Below are 19,247 nucleotides of genomic sequence, written 5' to 3' on the forward strand. Positions count from 1 at the left end.
TGTTGTTGTGTGGAACTCCAAGGTGTGAGTGTGGGGTGTGGCTGCACAGTTTTGTGGGAAACATTGCTGTCAGTCCCAAACTAACCGTCTCATGCCTTTCAAAGCAGTCTCCCTGAGTCCATGAAAATTGGGCTCTGGGACTCCAGTATGAAAATTCCTTACTGGGGAAGTTTTGTTTTCTCATCATTCACTCTGTCAAGATCCTTTAGAGTTTCATAAAGTTCATTGAGACTATCTCTTATTTCTCTAAACTCCACAGAACATAAACTGTTCTGCTCTCTCTCCTCCCAGTCCCCTCCTCCCAGAGCACTGGTAGCACTTCGATGTGGCTGGCGAGATCATTCTACTTTGTGTTTGAGGGAAACAGTAAGCATCCAGACCCACAACTTTGAGACTTTGCCAAAACTATGTTCAAAAAAGCTGTTGGGATGAATCATGAGGTGTCAGAGAGTGTGACATGACTGAGGGTGAACTCGTGAAAAGACTTTTATCTGGAGAGTTTGATTGTGTTGGATAAACAGTCAGTTGGACAGGGGAACGATCCAGTTACATTCTTCTAGGTTACCACACTGACTAAAGTACAAAACTGTGAGCAAACAGTCCGTCCCATCAGAAACCATCTTTAAAAAAACACATTACTGTTTGCATTGGCTACAGCATACAAGATTTATTTCATCTCATTTGCGACAATTCAATCCGTGATCTTATATTTCAGACTGTCTGTACTTCTGTATGAGAGTCGTTTTGTTTCTCTGGACTGTTTGTCATTCCTTCTCTCACACACTCTGTCTTTGTGTGTCTCTGCCTTTGTTGAAACCTCTGTTGATGCTTTGTTCTGTGTTCCTCATTCTCTCAGGGGCTGTCTCTCTTGCTTTCTACCTCAGTCTACGTCTTTATGTCACCATCTCTCCCTGTCTCAATTTCTGTCCTTCTCTCTGCTTCTCTCTCCCTACTGTTTCTGTCTGTACCCTCCTGTCTTTTATTCTTTTCTTGAACCTGTTTGTTTCTGTGCTCATTACATTCAAGTAGACGAAGAAATTGAGCCAGTCTGATGAAGCACTTCAAGGTTGATCAGCTGCACCCAGGTGTTTAGACTGAGACAATTGAGAAAGTTGGCTGAAGATGGAACAATCAGGAAGCAGTGTAATGGTTTCTCTAACACTGGGTCTTTGAGCACAAGTGCATCTTAACCAAGTGGATAGAGACCAATCACCAAGAGACGGATTTGCTGGCCTTTTGTATCATTGTGGGATCATGCTGTGTTTTCTACATAACAACTTGGCTGTTCATCAGAGGAGAGAAATGGAAGGAAGGAATGGGGTTGGCTGGGAGGGTGAAACTGACATAGTCGAGAACAGAGCTGAAAATGTGTTGCTGGAAAAGCGCAGCAGGTCAGGCAGCATCCAAGGAACAGGAGAATCAATGTTTCGGGCATTAGCCCTTCTTCAGGAATGAGGAAAGTGTGTCCAGCAGGCTAAGATAAAAGGTAGGGAGGAGGGACTTGGGGGAGGGGCGTTGGGAATGCGATAGGTGGAGGGAGGTCAAGGACCTCCCTCCACCTATCCCTACCTTTTATCTTAGCCTGCTGGACACACTTTCCTCATTCCTGAAGAAGGGCTGATGCCCAAAACGGCGATTCTCCTGTTCCTTGGATGCTGCCTGACCTGCTGCGCTTTTCCAGCAACACATTTTCAGCTCTGATCCCCAGCATCTGCAGCCCTCACTTTCTCCCCATAGTCGAGAACAGAAACAAGGCATACATCTGAATGAGGTTTCATGGAAACATATTAGAGAGCCTTATGGGATAGGTGGAGAGAGGCTGTTTCCCCACATTGGGGAATCTATGTGGTGCCATAGTCTCAGGCTAAGAGCATTCTCATTTGGGACTGTGATGAATGAAGGTACATCCCTTCACTTGGAGGGTTGGGAACCATTGGAATTCTTTCCCCCAGGGCTCAGTCATTGACTCTATTGAAGACTGATCAATTGTTTTTGGACAGTGAGGATATCTAAAAATATAGGGATATTGGGGGGAGGTGCAAGATCAGTCATGATCATATTAATTAGCAGAGCAGACTCAAGGTGTACAATAGCTGTCTTCTCTTCATATTTCTGAGCACAATTTGTGAACACACTCCTCCTTAATGTCGTGGGCATAGTCCAGACTGTCACAGAAGCCAAACTGCCATCCATGGACTCCATCTACACCTCTCATTGCCATGGAAATGCAGCTAAATCATCAAAGACTCCTCCCAGCTCGGACACAATCCCTTCTGTCAGGCATAAGATACAGAAGCTTGAACACACTCACCAACAGATTCAAGGACAGCTTCTTCCCTGCTATTATCAGACTGCTGAATGGACCTCTCTAACTTCAAATCTAATGTAGACCTTGCTTTGTGCACCTCCTAAGCAGTCGTAACTCTGTATGCCTTACTTTTTCTATGATCTGTATGTCTTTGTATGGTATGATCTGCCTGTACTGCATGCAAAACAAAACTTCACACTGCACTAAGGTTCAACAATAAATCAAAATAGCAAACATTTAAGTTCTTAAACAGACAAAATCCTTTAAACCTTAGGGCAGGGGTAGACATGAGATATTGTTAAGCTTTGTGTGCTCTCATCCTGCAGCCTGGTTGCCCTAACTGGGTTTATCTTCAGTTTTTCACGCAGGTTATTTAACAATGGATCATTGCACAGTGCCTTCAATCAGTTTCTACTTAGCTTGGTTGGCTGGAAAGATGGTTTGTGATGCAGTGATACCAACAGCATGGGTACAGTTTCTGCGCTGATTGAGGTTACCATGTAGAACTCATCTCTCCCTTGCCTGAGGTGTGGTAACCCTCATGTTAGAACACCACCATTCATCCCTCTCTCTCTCTCTCTCTCTCTCTCTAATGGGAGAGAGGACTATGGTGACTTTGCCTTGTAGAGTTTTAAAAAATAAACTTTTATCTAAGCAAGAATTTTATCTGTGATCCTGGCTAATACTGGGTATACTTGCAAAGGAGTAAAATCTTCTATATCAAGTTTGATGACTTCATGAATCATAGGAGTCTTAGAAAGTGTGGAGAGTGATATTGTTGTTTGGAAATCATTCGTTTTACTCAGAGTGACTTTTATTAGTCTCTCAGTGACTGTTTCAAGCAAAACCAAACACTGTACCTGTAATTCTGCTTCTCACTGCTCAAGTGGAATTTCTCATAAAAGGAATAGACTTGGTTTCCATCCCAGTCCCGCAGCTCAATCCGTAACGAGTGGAGCCGTTGGCTGGTCAGCAAGTAAATGGCCTCATTCCCCAGCCAGTACTCCCCAGCTCCATCTCCGAAACCCTGCCAGAGAACAGTGTCAGTGGTGAAACAACAGCCAAGGGAACTACTTCACCAAGAAAGCAGCAGGACGAGCAAACTTGCATTTCTCTAGCACCTCTCACGCAACTTCAGGATGTCATAAAGCCCTTTAGCAGCCAATGAAAATATTTTTTAACAGAACTTGTAGAAAACACCCAAATTTTCTGTGACTTGCAAACTTACTCTTTAAAGTTAAAAATCACACAACACCAGGTTATAGTCCAACAGGTTTAATTGGAAGCACTAGCTTTCGGAGCGCTCCTTCATCAGGTGGTTGTCATAACCTGGTGTTGTGTGATTTTTAACTTTGTCCACACCAATCCAACACCAGCGTCTCCTTCCTGGAGCAAATAAAAATTTAGCCCATGTCATTGATGGGGTAATTATTGTTCCATTTTCATTTCTGCATCAATCGCAACTCGTGGTTAAGATTCGCTTTTACAACTGTGAAAGCAACGCAACTGAACAATCAAACTTTAAAAGTTAACTCGACTGGAGCTCATGCCTTCGTTTGCCCAAAGGGCCCTGAGCAGCACCATGAGCATTGTAAGAACAATCGCCAGATAATCTACCCCAAGTTTAGATCCGAGCAGGAGACAAAACAGCAAAGAACTCCAGATCTCCTCTTGAAATCAGAAACATATTCACAAGAAAGGTCACTGGACATGAAACGTTAACTCTGATTTCTCTCCACAGATGCTGCCAGACCTGCTGAAAATTTCCAGCAATTTCTGCTTTTGCTTCTGATTCACAGAATCTGCAATTCTTTTGATTCTTTTTTTCAGGAGAGAGAACAGGCAGACCTTTATCCATTCCTTTGCCTTCCCTTCTGCTGGTCTCTCTCTCTCTCTCTGGCCTCCATCTCCACCTATCATTTACCCCTCTCTGACACTCTCCCCCCCGCCCCCCCCCCCCCCCCCCCCCAGCTTCGATATATATTCCAACCACTTCTTAGCTACAATCAGTTCTGAAAAAAGTTCACTTGATCCAAATGGCTAACTTTCTCTCCACAGATGCTGCCAGACCTGTTGAGTTTTTACAGCAGTTTCTGGTTTTGTTTCAGATTTCTAGCATCAGCTGTTTTTTATTTTCGTGTTTGTTGGGCAACAAAGCACTCATATTCCATGAACGAAAAAATAAATCAAGGATCAGTCTGCCCCTCTTACGTGGCTGTGAAAAAGTCTGGCCCATGTTAAAGCAAGAGATTTCTTCCTGATATCTTGGCCAATGTCATTAATACGGATTAACTGGTCATTATCACAATACAGCTTGCAAATTGGGGCCTTACTGCAGGCAAATTTTCTGTCATTTCCTACATTATAACTTCTGTCCCCTCCCACTGCAAAATCCTAGGATTTCATCTGAAATGAACGGTCTATTTAGACCTTGAACAAATATATGTGTGTAAATATGATTGTAGAAGATATGAAAGTAGAGGAGAGGTTTATGATGGAGTGTGATGAACATAGATAGAGAAGGAGGAGCATTAGAGTTGAATGCCATGTGGAAAAATAGGTAGAGAAATTTGCTGTTGAATTGGACATTGACTGTGATCCAGGTTGACTCAGATTGGATTAGGACCAGACCACTTCAGAAATGGATTTGCAAATTTTTCTCAGGCATCGTCTTGCTGTGTTCAGAGATGGCTTTCTCAGCTTGGGGGTTACTTTGGCTGTTAGTCTACAAGGCCTTGTGCCAAATACATTCTTTTTGTTTTGGAATGTTAGGATTATTGGCACAAGGGGCTGCCCCATGGGAAATGCCCCACTTCTCTTTCCAAGTGGATGGTAAGAGCCCCGCACTTCTCCCGATCCTCCGTAATCCAACAAGGATATCGAGGCATTGGGGAGAAGTTACAAAACTAGGACTTTCAAAGTCAAAACTACTTTGGAGAGGTCATAACTATCAGTAATAACTAAAGAAACTGGTTCTCTTACCTTTAGAAAAGGGAAGGCTGGAGGGGAGTGAAGTGGTCTGGTCCTAATCCAATCTGAGTCAACCTGGATCACAGTCAATGTCCAATTCAACAGCAAATTTCTCTACCTATTTTTCCACATGGCATTCAACTCTAATGCTCCTCCTTCTCTATCTATGTTCATCACACTCCATCATAAACCTCTCCTCTACTTTCATATCTTCTACAATCATATTTACACACATGTATTTGTTCAGGGTCTAAATATACCCTTCATTTCAGATGAAATCCTAGGATTTTGGAGTGGGAGGGGACAGAAGTTATAATGTAGGAAATGACAGAAAATTTGCCTGCAGTAAGGCCCCAATTTTCAAACTGTATTGTGATAATGACTAGTTAATCCGTATTAATGACATTGGCCAAGATATCAGGAAGAACTCTCTTGCTTTAACATAGGCTGCAGATCTTTAAAATTGTGCAAACATTTGAGAATAGATTCAGTGAAGATGTTTGTACTTGCAAAAGAGATCAGGGCTAACAGTCAAAAATATAAAGAGTCACTAATAAATCCATTAGGGAATTCAGATGAAACTCCTTTATTGAAGGATTGATGAGAATGTAGGATTCGTTCCCAGAAACTGTAATTGAAGGCAATAATGCAGATGCTTTTAAGGGGAAACAAAGTAGGTTTATGAGGGAGAAAGGAGTAAATGGTCTGGTGGTGGGCTGAGATGAAGGAGGAGGAGTGAGAACAGTCCTGTGATGGTGAGCTATTGGGCATGGTCCATTAGGGCTGAATGGCCTGCAAATTCTATGTTAGATATAAAGGAGCAGACAGATCAATAACAGCCCAGTCAGTCTAAATCAAAGCCTGAGGCCTTCACTCCTCCTGTAGATATTCAAAGGTCAGAGAGAGAGCCCTGCCGAGAGGGCCTGGTAGCTAGAACCGTGGCATCACTTATTGCATGGAGAGCAGCAGCTAAACCTGGCAGTGGGATCACCAGCCAACTGTGCCATTACACTGGAGTCTCTGTGTGGCGATGTTGTATTGTACTGAATGGTCCATGCCATTAAAACAGCAGCAACAACAAAGTGCATTGATGTAGTGTCTTTACTACATCTCAAGCTGCTTCAAAGTGTGTCATCAAGCAAAACCTGACCCCATTCCATATCAAAACATATTAGGACTGGTGATGAAAGTCTTAGCCAAGAGGTAGATATAAGGAGTGTCTTAAAGGAGGAGGCAGATGTTCAGAGGTGGAGGGGTTCCAGATGCAGGGGTGTTGGCAGCTCATAGAGTCATGGAGATGTAGAGCATGGAAACAGACCCTTCGGTCCCACCCGTCCATGCTGACCAGTTATCCCAACCCAATCTAGTCCCACATGCCAGCACCCGGCCCATATCCCTCCAAACCCTTCCTATTTATATCCCATCCAAAAGCCTTTTAAATGTTGTTATTGTACCAGCCTCCACCACTTCCTCTGGCAGCTCATTCCATACACGTACCACCCTCTGTGTGAAAATGTTGCCCCTTAGGTCTCTTTTATATCTTTCCCCTCTCACCCTAAATCTGCGCCCTTTAATTCTGGACTCCCTGACACCAGGGAAAAATATTTGCCTATTTACCCTATCCATGCCCCTCATAATTTTGTAAACCTCTATAAGGTCACCCCTCAGCCTCCGACGGTCCAGGGAAAACAGCCACAGCCTGTTCAACCCCTCCCTATAGCTCAAATCCACCAACCCTGGCAACATCCTTGTAAATCTTTTCTGAACCCTTTCAAGTTCCACAACATCTTTCCGATAGGAAGGAGGCCAGAATTGCACGGCAATATTCCAACAGTGGCCTAACCAAAGTCCTGTGCTCAATACTCTGACCCATAAAGGAAAGCATACCAAACGCCTTCTTCACTATCCTGTGACTCCACTCTCAACGAGCTATGAACCTACACTCCAAGGTCTCTTTGTTCAGCAACACTCCCTAGGACCTTACCATTAAGTGTATAAGTCCTGCTACGATTTGCTTTCCCAAAATGTAGCACCTCGCATTTATCTGAATTAAACTCCATCTGCCACTTCTCAGCCCATTGGCCCATCTGGTCTGAAGGCACAGGCCCTAGTGGTGAAAATTCAATGCATATCTCATAGGTTTCAGGGGCTGGAAAAGTTCAAAGATTTCCAGGTCCAAACCTAAGCCCAGGACTTTCTCCCACCTTATTACTGACAGGCCGCAGGTACTGTGACCTCCAGTCACTTTTTCAAAACAAAATATCATATGAACCAACCAAGCACAGGAATATAAACAGTTGCAATATTAACAGTTTCTGTAAGAAAATGTGTCCTTGTATGCAGCCACTCATACTTCCTCCTTACACTGTGATGGTAAAGTTTGATCCTTAATGTTTCTTTTGCAGTGAGTAATGGGGAAAGGTTTTGGGATGTACTGAGGTTGTGGTAGGCACTATATGAATGTAAGGATTTTCTATCTTCTCAGAGATATACTACTGTGTATGCATTGACACTCCGGGTTACACATGTACACATTAGGGGCACCCATTAAAATAGTGGAATCCTGACAAAATCTGCACCTTCACCAGCTCTGAGGCTAATTATAGTGTTCATTCCCAACTCAAAGCCACTTGCCCCAGCTCCACCCAGACTTGATTTGAGTTCGTTGCTTTATTGCAGATTGAGTTTGCTTCCATTTCATTCACTCACTGCTCCATCAAGGCAGCATTTCTCCAACAGTTACATACTTGATGTGGTTCTGACAGTGCTCGATATATTCTATAAAACTCTGTGCTCAATGCTATTTTTAAACTGAATCTGATTTTTATGAGCTGGCAGCTTTCTGTGTAATCAGAGATCTTTCCCACACAATCAGCTTGTTTAATACCGGCCTGGTTTGGTCATACTAGATCAGCTGTACAGAGAGCTCCAGGTCTGGAGTCCTCCAATTTAAAGAAACATTGAATGAGGTTATTCATGTCGGACTCTGGCTTCAAACCCAAGCTCTTATGTTACTCAAGACCAAAGCAATTGTAGGTCACAAAGCAAAGGGAAAAACACACCCTTTTCCCATTTTACAACTGAGGTAAATTTGCCCCAGGATTCTTCTGCTCTCTTCCTTCAGGCAGAAGATTCCAGTTGATGGTAGTGCAGGACAAATTTGATCCTAGTGTAAAACAAAGTTTGAGAGAAAACAAGTTTAATTTTGCAATTTGTTTACTGCAGTGATCAGTTGTTGACCATATCTACAAGAATCCACAAATGTGCTTTTGACAAAAGAACATGAAGGTTTATTGTACAAAAGAATTTTCCACCATCAAAGAACTATTTGAAATGGCCTAATTGCAAATATTAGAAATAAAAATTCAATCCTGCGCTCCCAGCACCAAACTGACCGATACTCAAATCTCAGTGAAGGGTCACACTGTCTCTAATTTAAAGTTCCTTTCTCTGTGGCCGTGGCTGGAGTTTATTTTTGGTAATCTGGTGCATTCACTGAATGCCTTTTTAAAATATCTCTTCCTGAGCCCTTAAGCAAATTGCTAACAAAGCTCACTTATTTCTTACACGGGTTCCTTAAACTCTTCTTTCATTGCCTTTTGTTGCTGTTGCCTTTGTCTTACTGACAGTAAGCCATTTAGGACTTGTCTCCTTCTGCCTTGATTGTTTTGGAGACTGCTAAACTGCATTGTTGCTATTGCTGGCCTTTCTCTACCTACCTTTGACCCTGACAGAAACCTACACATTCCTTGATCTTCTGTCTTGATGATTCTGTCTTTCTAAACGTACTCATTTCTGTTTCTGTCCTCCTGTGTTATAGCTCATTGCTCAGCAAAGCCTAATATTTTTCTAGCTTCTACATATTTCTTAAATACTGAACTATTCATGTTAAAGAATTTTTAAAAAACTCAATTAAATGCATGCAAACAAACTTCCAAACATCCTACCATTGCTGTCAGAATTCAAAAATATAGCTCAACCTATATATAAAGCTCCCCTTCTTAACCCACACCATATGAAAATACAAATCAAACCTTGAGATACACGTGGTTCTGTCAACTATAGATTAAGTTTCCAAATCATAATAATTATATGTTGTGAACCTTTGTCACAACTTGTACAAATGTACAGGAGGTCAGGCAGTATTCGAGGAGCAAGAGAGTTGACATTTCAGGCAGGACCCTGCTTCAGGACTGATGAAGAGTTTATGCCCGAAATGTCAACTGTCCTGCTCCTCAGATGCTGCCTGATCTGCTGTGCTTTTCCAGCACCACACTTTTATTAACTTTGACTCTCCCACATCCGCAGTCCTCACTTTCTCCCAGTTGCACAGGAACCAAACTCTCTTCAAATCTCTGCACGTTGAACATAAACTGCAAGGGTTTGACATTCCTCTGAGGGCATTGGTTGAAAAGCATCAAAAAAACTGCAAAATCAAACTTATTATCTCTTCTCTGAGAGAGACAAATTTTTTTAAGCAACAGTATCAAGGGATATGGAACACAGTTCGGCCATGACTTCATAGAATGGCAGAGCAGGCTAAAGGGGCTGAATGGCCTACTCCTGTTCCTATGTTTCTTACAGCAGTTGCCCATTGAGTATATTAGTGACCATAAATATATGACCGTCATGAACAAATCAACCACAGTCCAAAGATGTCTAGGTCAGGTGAATTGGCCATGCTAAATTGTCCGTAGTGTTAGGTAAGGGGTAAATGTAGGGGTATGGGTGGGTTGCGCTTTGGCGGGTCAGTGTGGACTTGTTGGGCCGAAGGGCCTGTTTCCACACTGTAAAGTAATCTAATCTAATCTAAAATCCAAAAGGGAATTCAGGGAAATGTTTCCCACCCACAGACTGGTTGGAATATGCAATTCCCTCTCATAGCGGGTAGCTGAGGTGAAGTGTCCTGGACCAATATTTATCCTGAAACTATCCAACAGTAAAACAGATTATCTGTGAATTGATCCCATTGCTGGTCATGAGAGTTTGCTGTGTGCATGTTGGCTGTCTCATTTCCTACATTTTAGTGAGAGTTTGTTTTTAACAAAGTGTTTGACCCTAATGGGACAGTTATTTCCTGTAACATAAGAAACAAGGCATGGATCCTGTCATATTGAAGAATCTAACAGATATTTATTACAACAGATAATTATGCACAAACATTACGTTCCTTAGGCATATTGAATTATTAGGCTACAACATCGAAACATGTTTCCAGTTCAAGGCATTTAAGATAATGTGGAGTATGAGAACTTTGTACCTTCAAAACTGAAGCAATTGGGATTGAGGGTAACTTACAGCACAGATCGAGAACCGTTTGACAAACCAGAAAAAGAGAGGTGGCAGGTGGTGACTAGTAGGGATACTCCCTCGTAGGGATCAGGGATTGGGCCCCAATGATTCACAGTGAATATCAATGAGGGATCCAACAACAACATTCCCAATGTGATGATGACACAAAGCCTGGTTGGATTATGAGTGTGAGCTGAATGCGAGGATGTTTCAGGATGATTTGAACAAGTTCCGTAAGTGGGCAATCATAAGGCAGGAGCAGTATAATATGGATAAATGTGATGTTATACAGTTTGGTGTTAAAATCAGAAAAACAGAATATCATTTTTGTGGCGACTCATTGGGAAGTGTGGAAATACAAAGGAAGTTGGGTATCCTTGTACATCAGTCAGTGAAAGCAAACAGACAGGTGCACTGAGCAAATGGTGTGTTAGCCTTCATTGCAAAAGGATTTGATTTCAGAAGTAGGGATGTCTTCCTGTAGTTAGACGGGGCCTTCGTGAGACCACACTTACAGTATTGAATGCAGTTTGATCTCCCTAGGAGAGAGTATATTGCGATTGAGGGAGTGCAGCAAAGTTCATTCGACTGATACTGGGGATGGCAGGACAGTCGTACGAGGCGAGGTTGGTTCAGCAGGGCCTGTAATCACTAGGGTGTAGAAGGATGGGAGGGGATCTGATTAAAATGTAAAACATTCCAACAGGGGTCCACAGACTAGATGTAGGGAGGAGTTGTGGAGTCTGGACCCAGGGATCAGGCACAGGATATTAGATAGGTGATTTAGGGCTGAGGTGAGGAACCATTTCTTCATCCAAAAGGCAGTGAATCTGTGGAATGTTCTATCACAGAAAGCTGTGGAGGCCAGGTCACTGAGTACATTAAAGAAAGAGATAGATTATTTAGATATTAAAGGCATCAAGGGGTATGGAGAGGAAGAGGGAAACTGACTTTGAGATAAGGAATCAGTTGCGATCGTAATGAGTGATGGAACAGGTTCAAAGGGACTGATGGCCTATTGCTATTCCGAGCTTCCACGTTTCTATCTGCTATGATGTGGTGATGATGATTCTTCAAAACATACTGACATAGTGGCATATTACCAACTGAATTCAAGTCATGTGATATCAAGAAACAGTTGGAGACAGTGAATACTGCAAAGGCTATGGGCCCTGACAACAATCCGGCAATAATGTTGAAGACGTGTGCTCTGAAACGTGCCATTCCCCTAGCTAAGTGTAATTAGTAGAACTAAGTATAACTAAGTCCCCTCTTCCAGTATAATTACAAAACTGGCATCTACCTGACAACGTGGAAGATTGCCCTGGTATGTACTGTAAATAAAAAGCTGGACAAATTCAACCCAGCCAAATACCACCCCATCTATTCTCGATTATCAGTAAAATGATGGAAGTGTTATGAAGATGTGGGTGTACTGTACCTTTAAAAGAGTTAAAAGCTAGCAGTGACAGCACCAAGTGTTTTCAATAAGACACAATGTAAACATGTGGTCCAGCTACTGGGGTGGCTAGGGTAGCTAGTTGCCTGGAGACAAAAACAGATTTGAATTAGGCCAATCAGTTTAAATATACCTCCCAAAAAACTCTAATCCAGTTTGAATTGAGTCTATTGACAATCTTAAAAGCCAATGACACAATCCAATGCTTTGGGGGGGTATAAGACCGAGGAAGATTGAACAATTGGGAGGAGAGCTGCCATGCCAGCATCTGCAAACTGCCCAGAGAATAGCTCTCTTAAAAGTACCTTTATCGATCAGTAAACCTGTGAAGCTGAGTCTCCAGGAAGAAGAAAAGAAGACAGGAATACGGAGAGGAACCGAAGGCTTCCTGGTTTTGAGATAAGAAGTTTTGTTTTGTAAATCTTAATTGGGAGTTTTATCGGACTAGCATTAGAGAAGGGAATGTAACAGATAGGTTAGAGGAAGGAGTTGTAAATAGTTGTTAGTTATTTATTCTCTGTTATACTTTAAGAAATAAAGTTGTTAATTTTTACGTTAAATATTTCTTGACCTCTTGAATGTTCACAGATTAATGCATGGAATAAATCTTTTCTGTGTTGCTGGTTTTAAATTAACAGAGGGGTTTACCCCATGTTGTAACAGTTCAGGGGCTTGTCGTTGGGATTTGAACTGGTTTAGACCGATTTGAATAGATTTGTGGGTACGAAAAGTCTCACCAGATTTAAACACTTGCAGGTTAGTGTCTTAGATCTTTAAATAAAACTTAGGTGAGACAATTTGTTTCCTTTCAGTGATTTGTAGTTGGTTAAATTAAAAGTGAGAGAAATGCCTCTTAAAATTGCTCAACAGGTTCTGGGATTCGAAGATGATTCTCAAATTTGTCAAGAAAGTTTAGAAGGAAAGAAAAAGGTCATACTTTTAGAATTAGCAAATAAGTCAGACTTGGGTTTAACCAAGGACAAAAGTAAAACTGAAATTGTAAGAGAGTTACTCACTTAGGATGTCAGAGAAACAGACAAGTGCATTAGAGGTAGAAAAACTTGAACTGCAATTGAGGAAAATGGAGCTAGAAAATAAACAAAGGGAGAGAGAAAGAGAGAGGAGAGAGATAGGAAAAAGAGAGAGAGAAGGATCTTAGCTGAGCAAAGAGAGAGAGAGAGAAGGATCTTAGCTGAGCAAAGAGAGAGAGAAGAAAGGGGGAGAGAAGAGAGAGAAAAAGAGAGAAAGGGAGAGAAAGAGAGAGAGAATTTGAATTTAAGAAGTTCGACTTAGTCAGTGAAGTTAACAGGATGGGGATTAAAAGAGAAGGTAGTGATATACATAAATATGACAAAACTCTCCCACATTTTGATGAGAAAGACGTTGAAGAGTTTTTTATTTCATTTGAAAATTTGACTAGGCAGATGGAATGGTCTGAGGATTTATGGGTAATGCTAGTTCAAATTAAACTGGTAGGCAGAGTGAGTGAGGTATTTGCCATGCTGTCAGATGAGGAGTCAAGAGATTATGAAGAGGTAAAACAGGCTATTTTAAGTGCTCATGAATTGGTACCAGAAGCATATAAACAGTGGTTCAGAAACACAAAGAAGGAACCAGGACAGATTTATGTTGAATTCAAAAAAATTAAACATAGTCATTTTGATCAATGGGTAGGTGCTTTGAAAATAGATAAGACCTTTGAGGCTCTACAAGAGATTATTCTGCTGGAGGAGTTTAAAAACTCACTTCCAGAGATTGTAAGAATTCAAGTGGGGGAACAGGAAGTTCAGGAAGTGAGAAGGGCAGCAGAATTAGCAGATGAATACGTGTTGGTGCAAAAGACAAGCTTGCGGCCAGAACTTCATCCTAGGAGGGATAGAAGTTGGGGGAAGGGGAGATCCTACACTACGAACCCAAGAGTAGAGATCACTGGTAAGTGTTTATCACAGGATAAAAAAGAAGCCCAAGAGGGTGGAAAGGAGGTGAAAGGCCTCAGGTGTTTCCACTGTGGGAAAGTGGGACATGTGAAGTCACTGTGCTGGTCATTAAAGAAAGGCACTGTGGTAAAAAAAGCTAAGACAGTGGAATTAGTGAAGGTAGTAAAGGAGACCCCAAGAAAAGCCGAGGAGCTACAGGAGAGTGTACAGCCTGGGCAGCGACTGGGTATGGAGTTAGTACATGATCTCTGCAAAGAATTTGCTTCTGTGGGTAAAGTTTAGTCAGAAAAAACAAGGGGAGGAGGACAAGAAGTTATAATTTTGAGAGATACAGGATCTAACCAGTCGCCAATTGTAGGAGATGAGCGAATATGCACTCTTTCTGATCTGTTACCCGAGAAAGTGGTAACTTGTGGGATAGATGGACAGAAATTTAGCATTCCCCTATATAAGATCAGGTTGGAGTGTCAACTCATGTCTGGGGGAGTTACAGTGGGAGTGATTGACAGAGTATCAATTCCAGGAATTCAGTTTGTTCTTGGGAATGATTTGGCAGGATCCAGGGTGGGAGTGGTACCCCTTGTTGTGGAGAAGCCAAGGAAGACCGAGAAACTGATGAGTTAAAACAGAAATATCCTGGTATTTTCCCGGACTATGTAGTAACCAGATCCCACTATCACAATTAACAAGTGGTGGGCAAGTTGTTGGAGTGAATCCTGAGGGACAGGATGTACATGTATTTGGAAAGGCAAGGACTTATTAGGGATAGTCAACATGGCTTTGTGTGTGGGAAATCATGTCTCACAAACTTGATTGAGTTTTTTGAGGAAGTAATAAAGAGGATTGATGAGGGCAGCACGGTAGATGTGATCTATATGGACTTCAGTAAGGTGTTCGACAAGGTTCCCCATCAGATACTGGTGAGCAAGGTTAGATCTCACAGAATACAGGGCGAACTAGTGATTTGGATACAGAATGGGCTCAAAGGTGGTGGTGGAGGGTTGTTTTTCAGACTGGAGACCTGTGACCAGTGGAGTGCCACAAGGATCGGTGCTGGGTCCTCTCCTTTTTGTCATTTACGTAAATGATTTGGATGAGAGCATAAGAGGTACAATGAGTAAGTTTGCAGATGACACCAAAATTGGAGGTGTAGTGGACAGCGAAGAAGGTTACCTCAGATTACAAAAGGATCTGGACCAGATGGACCAATGGGCTGAGAAGTGGCAGATGGAGTTTAATTCAGATAAATGCAAGGTGCTGCGTTTTGGGAAAGCAAATCTTAGCAGGACTTAGACACTTAATGGTAAGGTCCTAGGGAGTGTTACTGAACAAAGAGACCTTGGAGTGCAGGTTCATAGCTCATTGAAAGTGGAGACACAGGTAGATAGGATAGTGAAGAAAGCGCTTGGTATGCTTTTCCTTATTGGTCAGAGTATTGAGTACAGGACATTGGTTAGGCCACTGTTGGAATATTGCATGCAATTCTGGTCTCCTTTCTATCGGAAAGATGTTATGAAATTTGAAAGGGTTCAGAAAAGATTTACAAGGATGTTGCCAGGGTTGGAGGATTTGATTTATAGGGAGAGGCTGAACAGGCTGGGGCTGTTTTCCCTGGAGCATCGGAGGCTGAGGGGTGACCTTATAGAGGTTTGCAAAATTATGAGGGGAGTGGATAGGATAAATAGACAAAGTCTTTTCCCTGGGGTTGGGGAGTCCAGAACTAGAGGACATAGGTTTAGGGTGAGAGGAGAATGATATAAAAGAGACCTAAGGGGCAACCTTTTCACACAGAGGGTGGTACATATATGGAATGAGCTGCCAGAGGAATTGGTGGAAGTTGGTACAATTGTAACATTTAAAAGGCATTTGGATGGGTATATGAATAGGAAGGGTTTGGAGGGATATGGGCTGGGTGCTGGCAGGTGGGACTAGATTGGGTTGGGATATCTGGTCGGTATGGACGGGTTGGGGACCGAAGGGTCTGTTTCCATGCTCTACATCTCTATGACTTAATGACTCTCTAACAGCACAAAGTGAAAAGTAAAGAGGAAGATGGAGTTGAGGTTCAGTTAGCAGACATTTTGTTTTGATGTAATGATACAGGAAAAGCCTGAACAGACAGAGGGTCAGACAGAAATGTTTATTCTTTAAGGACTAAGAGACTTGCAACAGCAAGACAAGACATTTAAAAATATATATGTGGATGCATACTCTGAAAAGGAGGTAGAGAATATTCTGGAGGGTTATTATCTGAAAGATAGAATGCTAAGGTAGAAATAGAGACCACGGCAGGTTAGTGCAGAGGAGAAATGGGCCAAAGTACACCAGATTGTGTTGCCGGTAGCGTACACACAGGAAGTGTTACGGGTAGGACATGAAATACCTGTATGAGGTCGCCTAGGTGCATAAAGGACTCAGGCTAAGGTACAAAAACATTTTTCCTGGCCTGGAATGCACAAGGATGTGGTTAACTTTTGCCGTATGTATCATATATGCCAAATGGGAGGTAAGCCACAGGCGGTAATAAAACCAGCCCTTTGTTGCCAATTCCCGTATTTGAAGAACCTTTCACACGGGTTATAATTGAGTGTAGGTCTCCTCCTGAAAACTAAAAGTGGGAATCAGTACTTGATAACCAGAATGGACGGATCTACCAGATTTCCGGAGTATCAAGGCAAAAAAGGGTAGTAGAGGAGTTAGTATCTTTCTTCACATGGTATGGGCTATCCAGAGAGATTCAGTCAGACCAAGGGTCACATTTTACTGTTTAAGGAGGTTATGGATAGCTTAGGTACCCAGCACTTTAAATCCAGTATCATCCTGAATCCCAGGGAGCTTTACATAGAACATAGAAAAGTACAGCACAGAACAGGCCCTTTGGGCCACGATGTTGTGCCGAGATTTAATCCCAATGTAAAATATAGTAACTTAACCTACACACCCCTCAACCCACAGCGGTCCATGTGCATGTCCAGCAGCCGCTTAAATGTCCCCAATGACTTCGCTTCCACCACCTCAGCTGGCAACGCATTCCATGCATTCACAACTCTCTGCATAAAGAACCGACCTCTGACATCTCCTTTATACCTTCCTCCGAATATATTCAAACGATGACTTCTCGTACCAGTCAATCCTGCCCTGGGGAAAAGTCTCTGGCTATTGACTCTATCTATTCCTCTCATTATCTTGTACACCTCGATCAGGTCTCCTCTCTTCCTCCTTCTCTCCAGAGAGAAAAGTCCAAGCTTATTCAACCTTTCTTCATAAGGCAAGCCCTCCAGTCCAGGCAGCATCCTTGTAAACCTTCTTTGCACCCTCTCCAAAGCCTCTACATCTTTCCTATAGTAGGGCGGCCAGAACTGGACACAATATTCCAAGTGTGGTCTCACCAGGGACTTGTAGAGCTGCAGCAAAACCTTGCAGCTCTTAAACTCAATCCCCCTGTTAATGAAAGCCAAAACACCATATGCTTTCTTAAAACCTCTATCCACTTGGGTGGCAACTTTGAGGGATCTATGTACTTGCACACCCAGATCCTCTGTTCCTCCACACTGCCAAGAATCCTGTCTTTAATCCTATATTCAGCATTCGAGTTCGACCTTCCAAAATGCATCACTTCGCCTTTATCCAGGTTGAACTCCATCTGCCATTTCTCAGCCCAGCTCTGCTTCCTGTCTATGTCGTGCTGTAGCCTGCAGTAGCCCTCTATACTATCGACTACACCTCCAGCCTTTGTGCCATCTGCAAATTTACTAACCCACCCCTCAACCTCCTCATCCAAGTCATTTATAAAAACTACAAAGAACAGAGGCCCAAGAACACAGCGTGACCTGCCCCTCACAAAGCCATGCTCACTGCCTTTAATCACACTATGCCTTGCCAAATAATCATAAATCCTAGCCCTCAGAATTCTTTCCAAAACTTTGCTGACCACAGACGTAAGACTGACTGTTCTGTAATTACCAGGGATTTCCCTATTCCCCTTCTTGAAAAGAGGAACAACATTCGCCTCCTTCCAATTCTCCGGTACGACTCCTGTGGAGAGTGAGGAGGCAAATATCCTCGTCAGCAGCTTAGTAACCTCCTTTCTCACTTCCCAGAGCAGCCTAGGATAAATCTGGTCTGGCCCTGGGGACTTATCAATCTTAATGTTTTCCAAAATTTCTAGCACATCAACTTCATCAATCTTGATCTGTTCAAGACCGTATCCCAGCTCCTCTAAGATTTCATTTACAACAAGTTCCCTTTCCTTGGTGAAAACCGAAGCAAAAAACTCATTTAGGGTTTCCCCTATCTGCTCAGACTCCAAGCACAAGTTCCCTACTCTATCCTTGATCAGCCCTACCTTCTCCCTGATCATTCTCTTATTCCTCATGTATGAATAAAATGCCTTTGGGTTCTCCCTAATCCTTCTTGCCAAGCCTTTTTCGTGCCCCCTCCTGGCTCTCCGAGCTCCTTTTTAGCAAGCCTGTAATCCTCTAAAGCTGTACTAGATCCTTGCTTCCTCCACCTTACATAAGATGCCTTCTTCCTTTTGACGAGAAGTTCCTCTGTTCTTGTCATCCAAGGTTACTTAATCTTATCCCTTCTTACCTATCTCAGAGGAACAAATTTGTGCATCACTCACAAACAACTGCTCCTTAAATAGTCTCCATATGTCTGCTGTGCCCTTTCTGTGGAACAATTGCTCCCAGTCTATACTTCCCAACTCCTGTCTGATAGCGTCACAATTTCCTTTTCCCCAATTAAATATCTTCCCTTGGTAATTGCTCCTTTCCCTCTCCAAGGCTTCACTAAATGTGAGGCAGTTGTGATCACTGTCACCAAAATGCTCTCCCACCGCAAGATCTGACACCTGTCTTGGCTCATTGCCGAGCACCAAATCCAAAATGGCCTCTCCCCTCGTCGGTCTGTCTACATACTGAGTAAGGAAACCCTCCTGAACACACCTGACAAAAACGGCTCCATCCAAACCATTTGCACTTAGGAAGTTCCAGTCGAAATTGGGAAAGTTGAAATCACCCATAACAACAACCCTGCTACTTTTGCATTTTTCCAGAATCCGCCCGCCTATGAGATTTTCAATCTCTCTACTGCCATTAGAGGGTCTGTAGAAAACCCCCAATGCGGTGGCTGTTCCTTTGTTGTTCCTAACTCCCACCCAGACTGACTCAGTAGACAAACCTCCCTCAACAACCTTTGTTTCTGTAGCTGTGATGCACTCTCTGATTAGCAATGATACACCCCCTCCTCTTTTTCCACCCTCCCTGTTCTTTCTTTT

General features: G+C 42.7%; 1 protein-coding gene across 2 annotated transcripts in view; it reads right to left on the reverse strand.

Annotated features, from left to right (window-relative positions):
- angpt4 (angiopoietin 4) overlaps nt 1-19,247 on the reverse strand; it is a 150,161-nt gene that overhangs the window by 20,038 nt on the left and 110,876 nt on the right. For both annotated transcript variants that reach the window (XM_072556170.1, XM_072556169.1), the window contains one exon: nt 3,169-3,335. In XM_072556170.1, the coding sequence (XP_072412271.1) occupies nt 3,169-3,335 (167 nt within the window). The remainder of the gene's footprint in view (nt 1-3,168; nt 3,336-19,247) is intronic.

The sequence above is a fragment of the Chiloscyllium punctatum genome, chromosome 37 (genome assembly GCF_047496795.1).
Source record: "Chiloscyllium punctatum isolate Juve2018m chromosome 37, sChiPun1.3, whole genome shotgun sequence".
Lineage (NCBI taxonomy): Eukaryota > Metazoa > Chordata > Chondrichthyes > Orectolobiformes > Hemiscylliidae > Chiloscyllium > Chiloscyllium punctatum.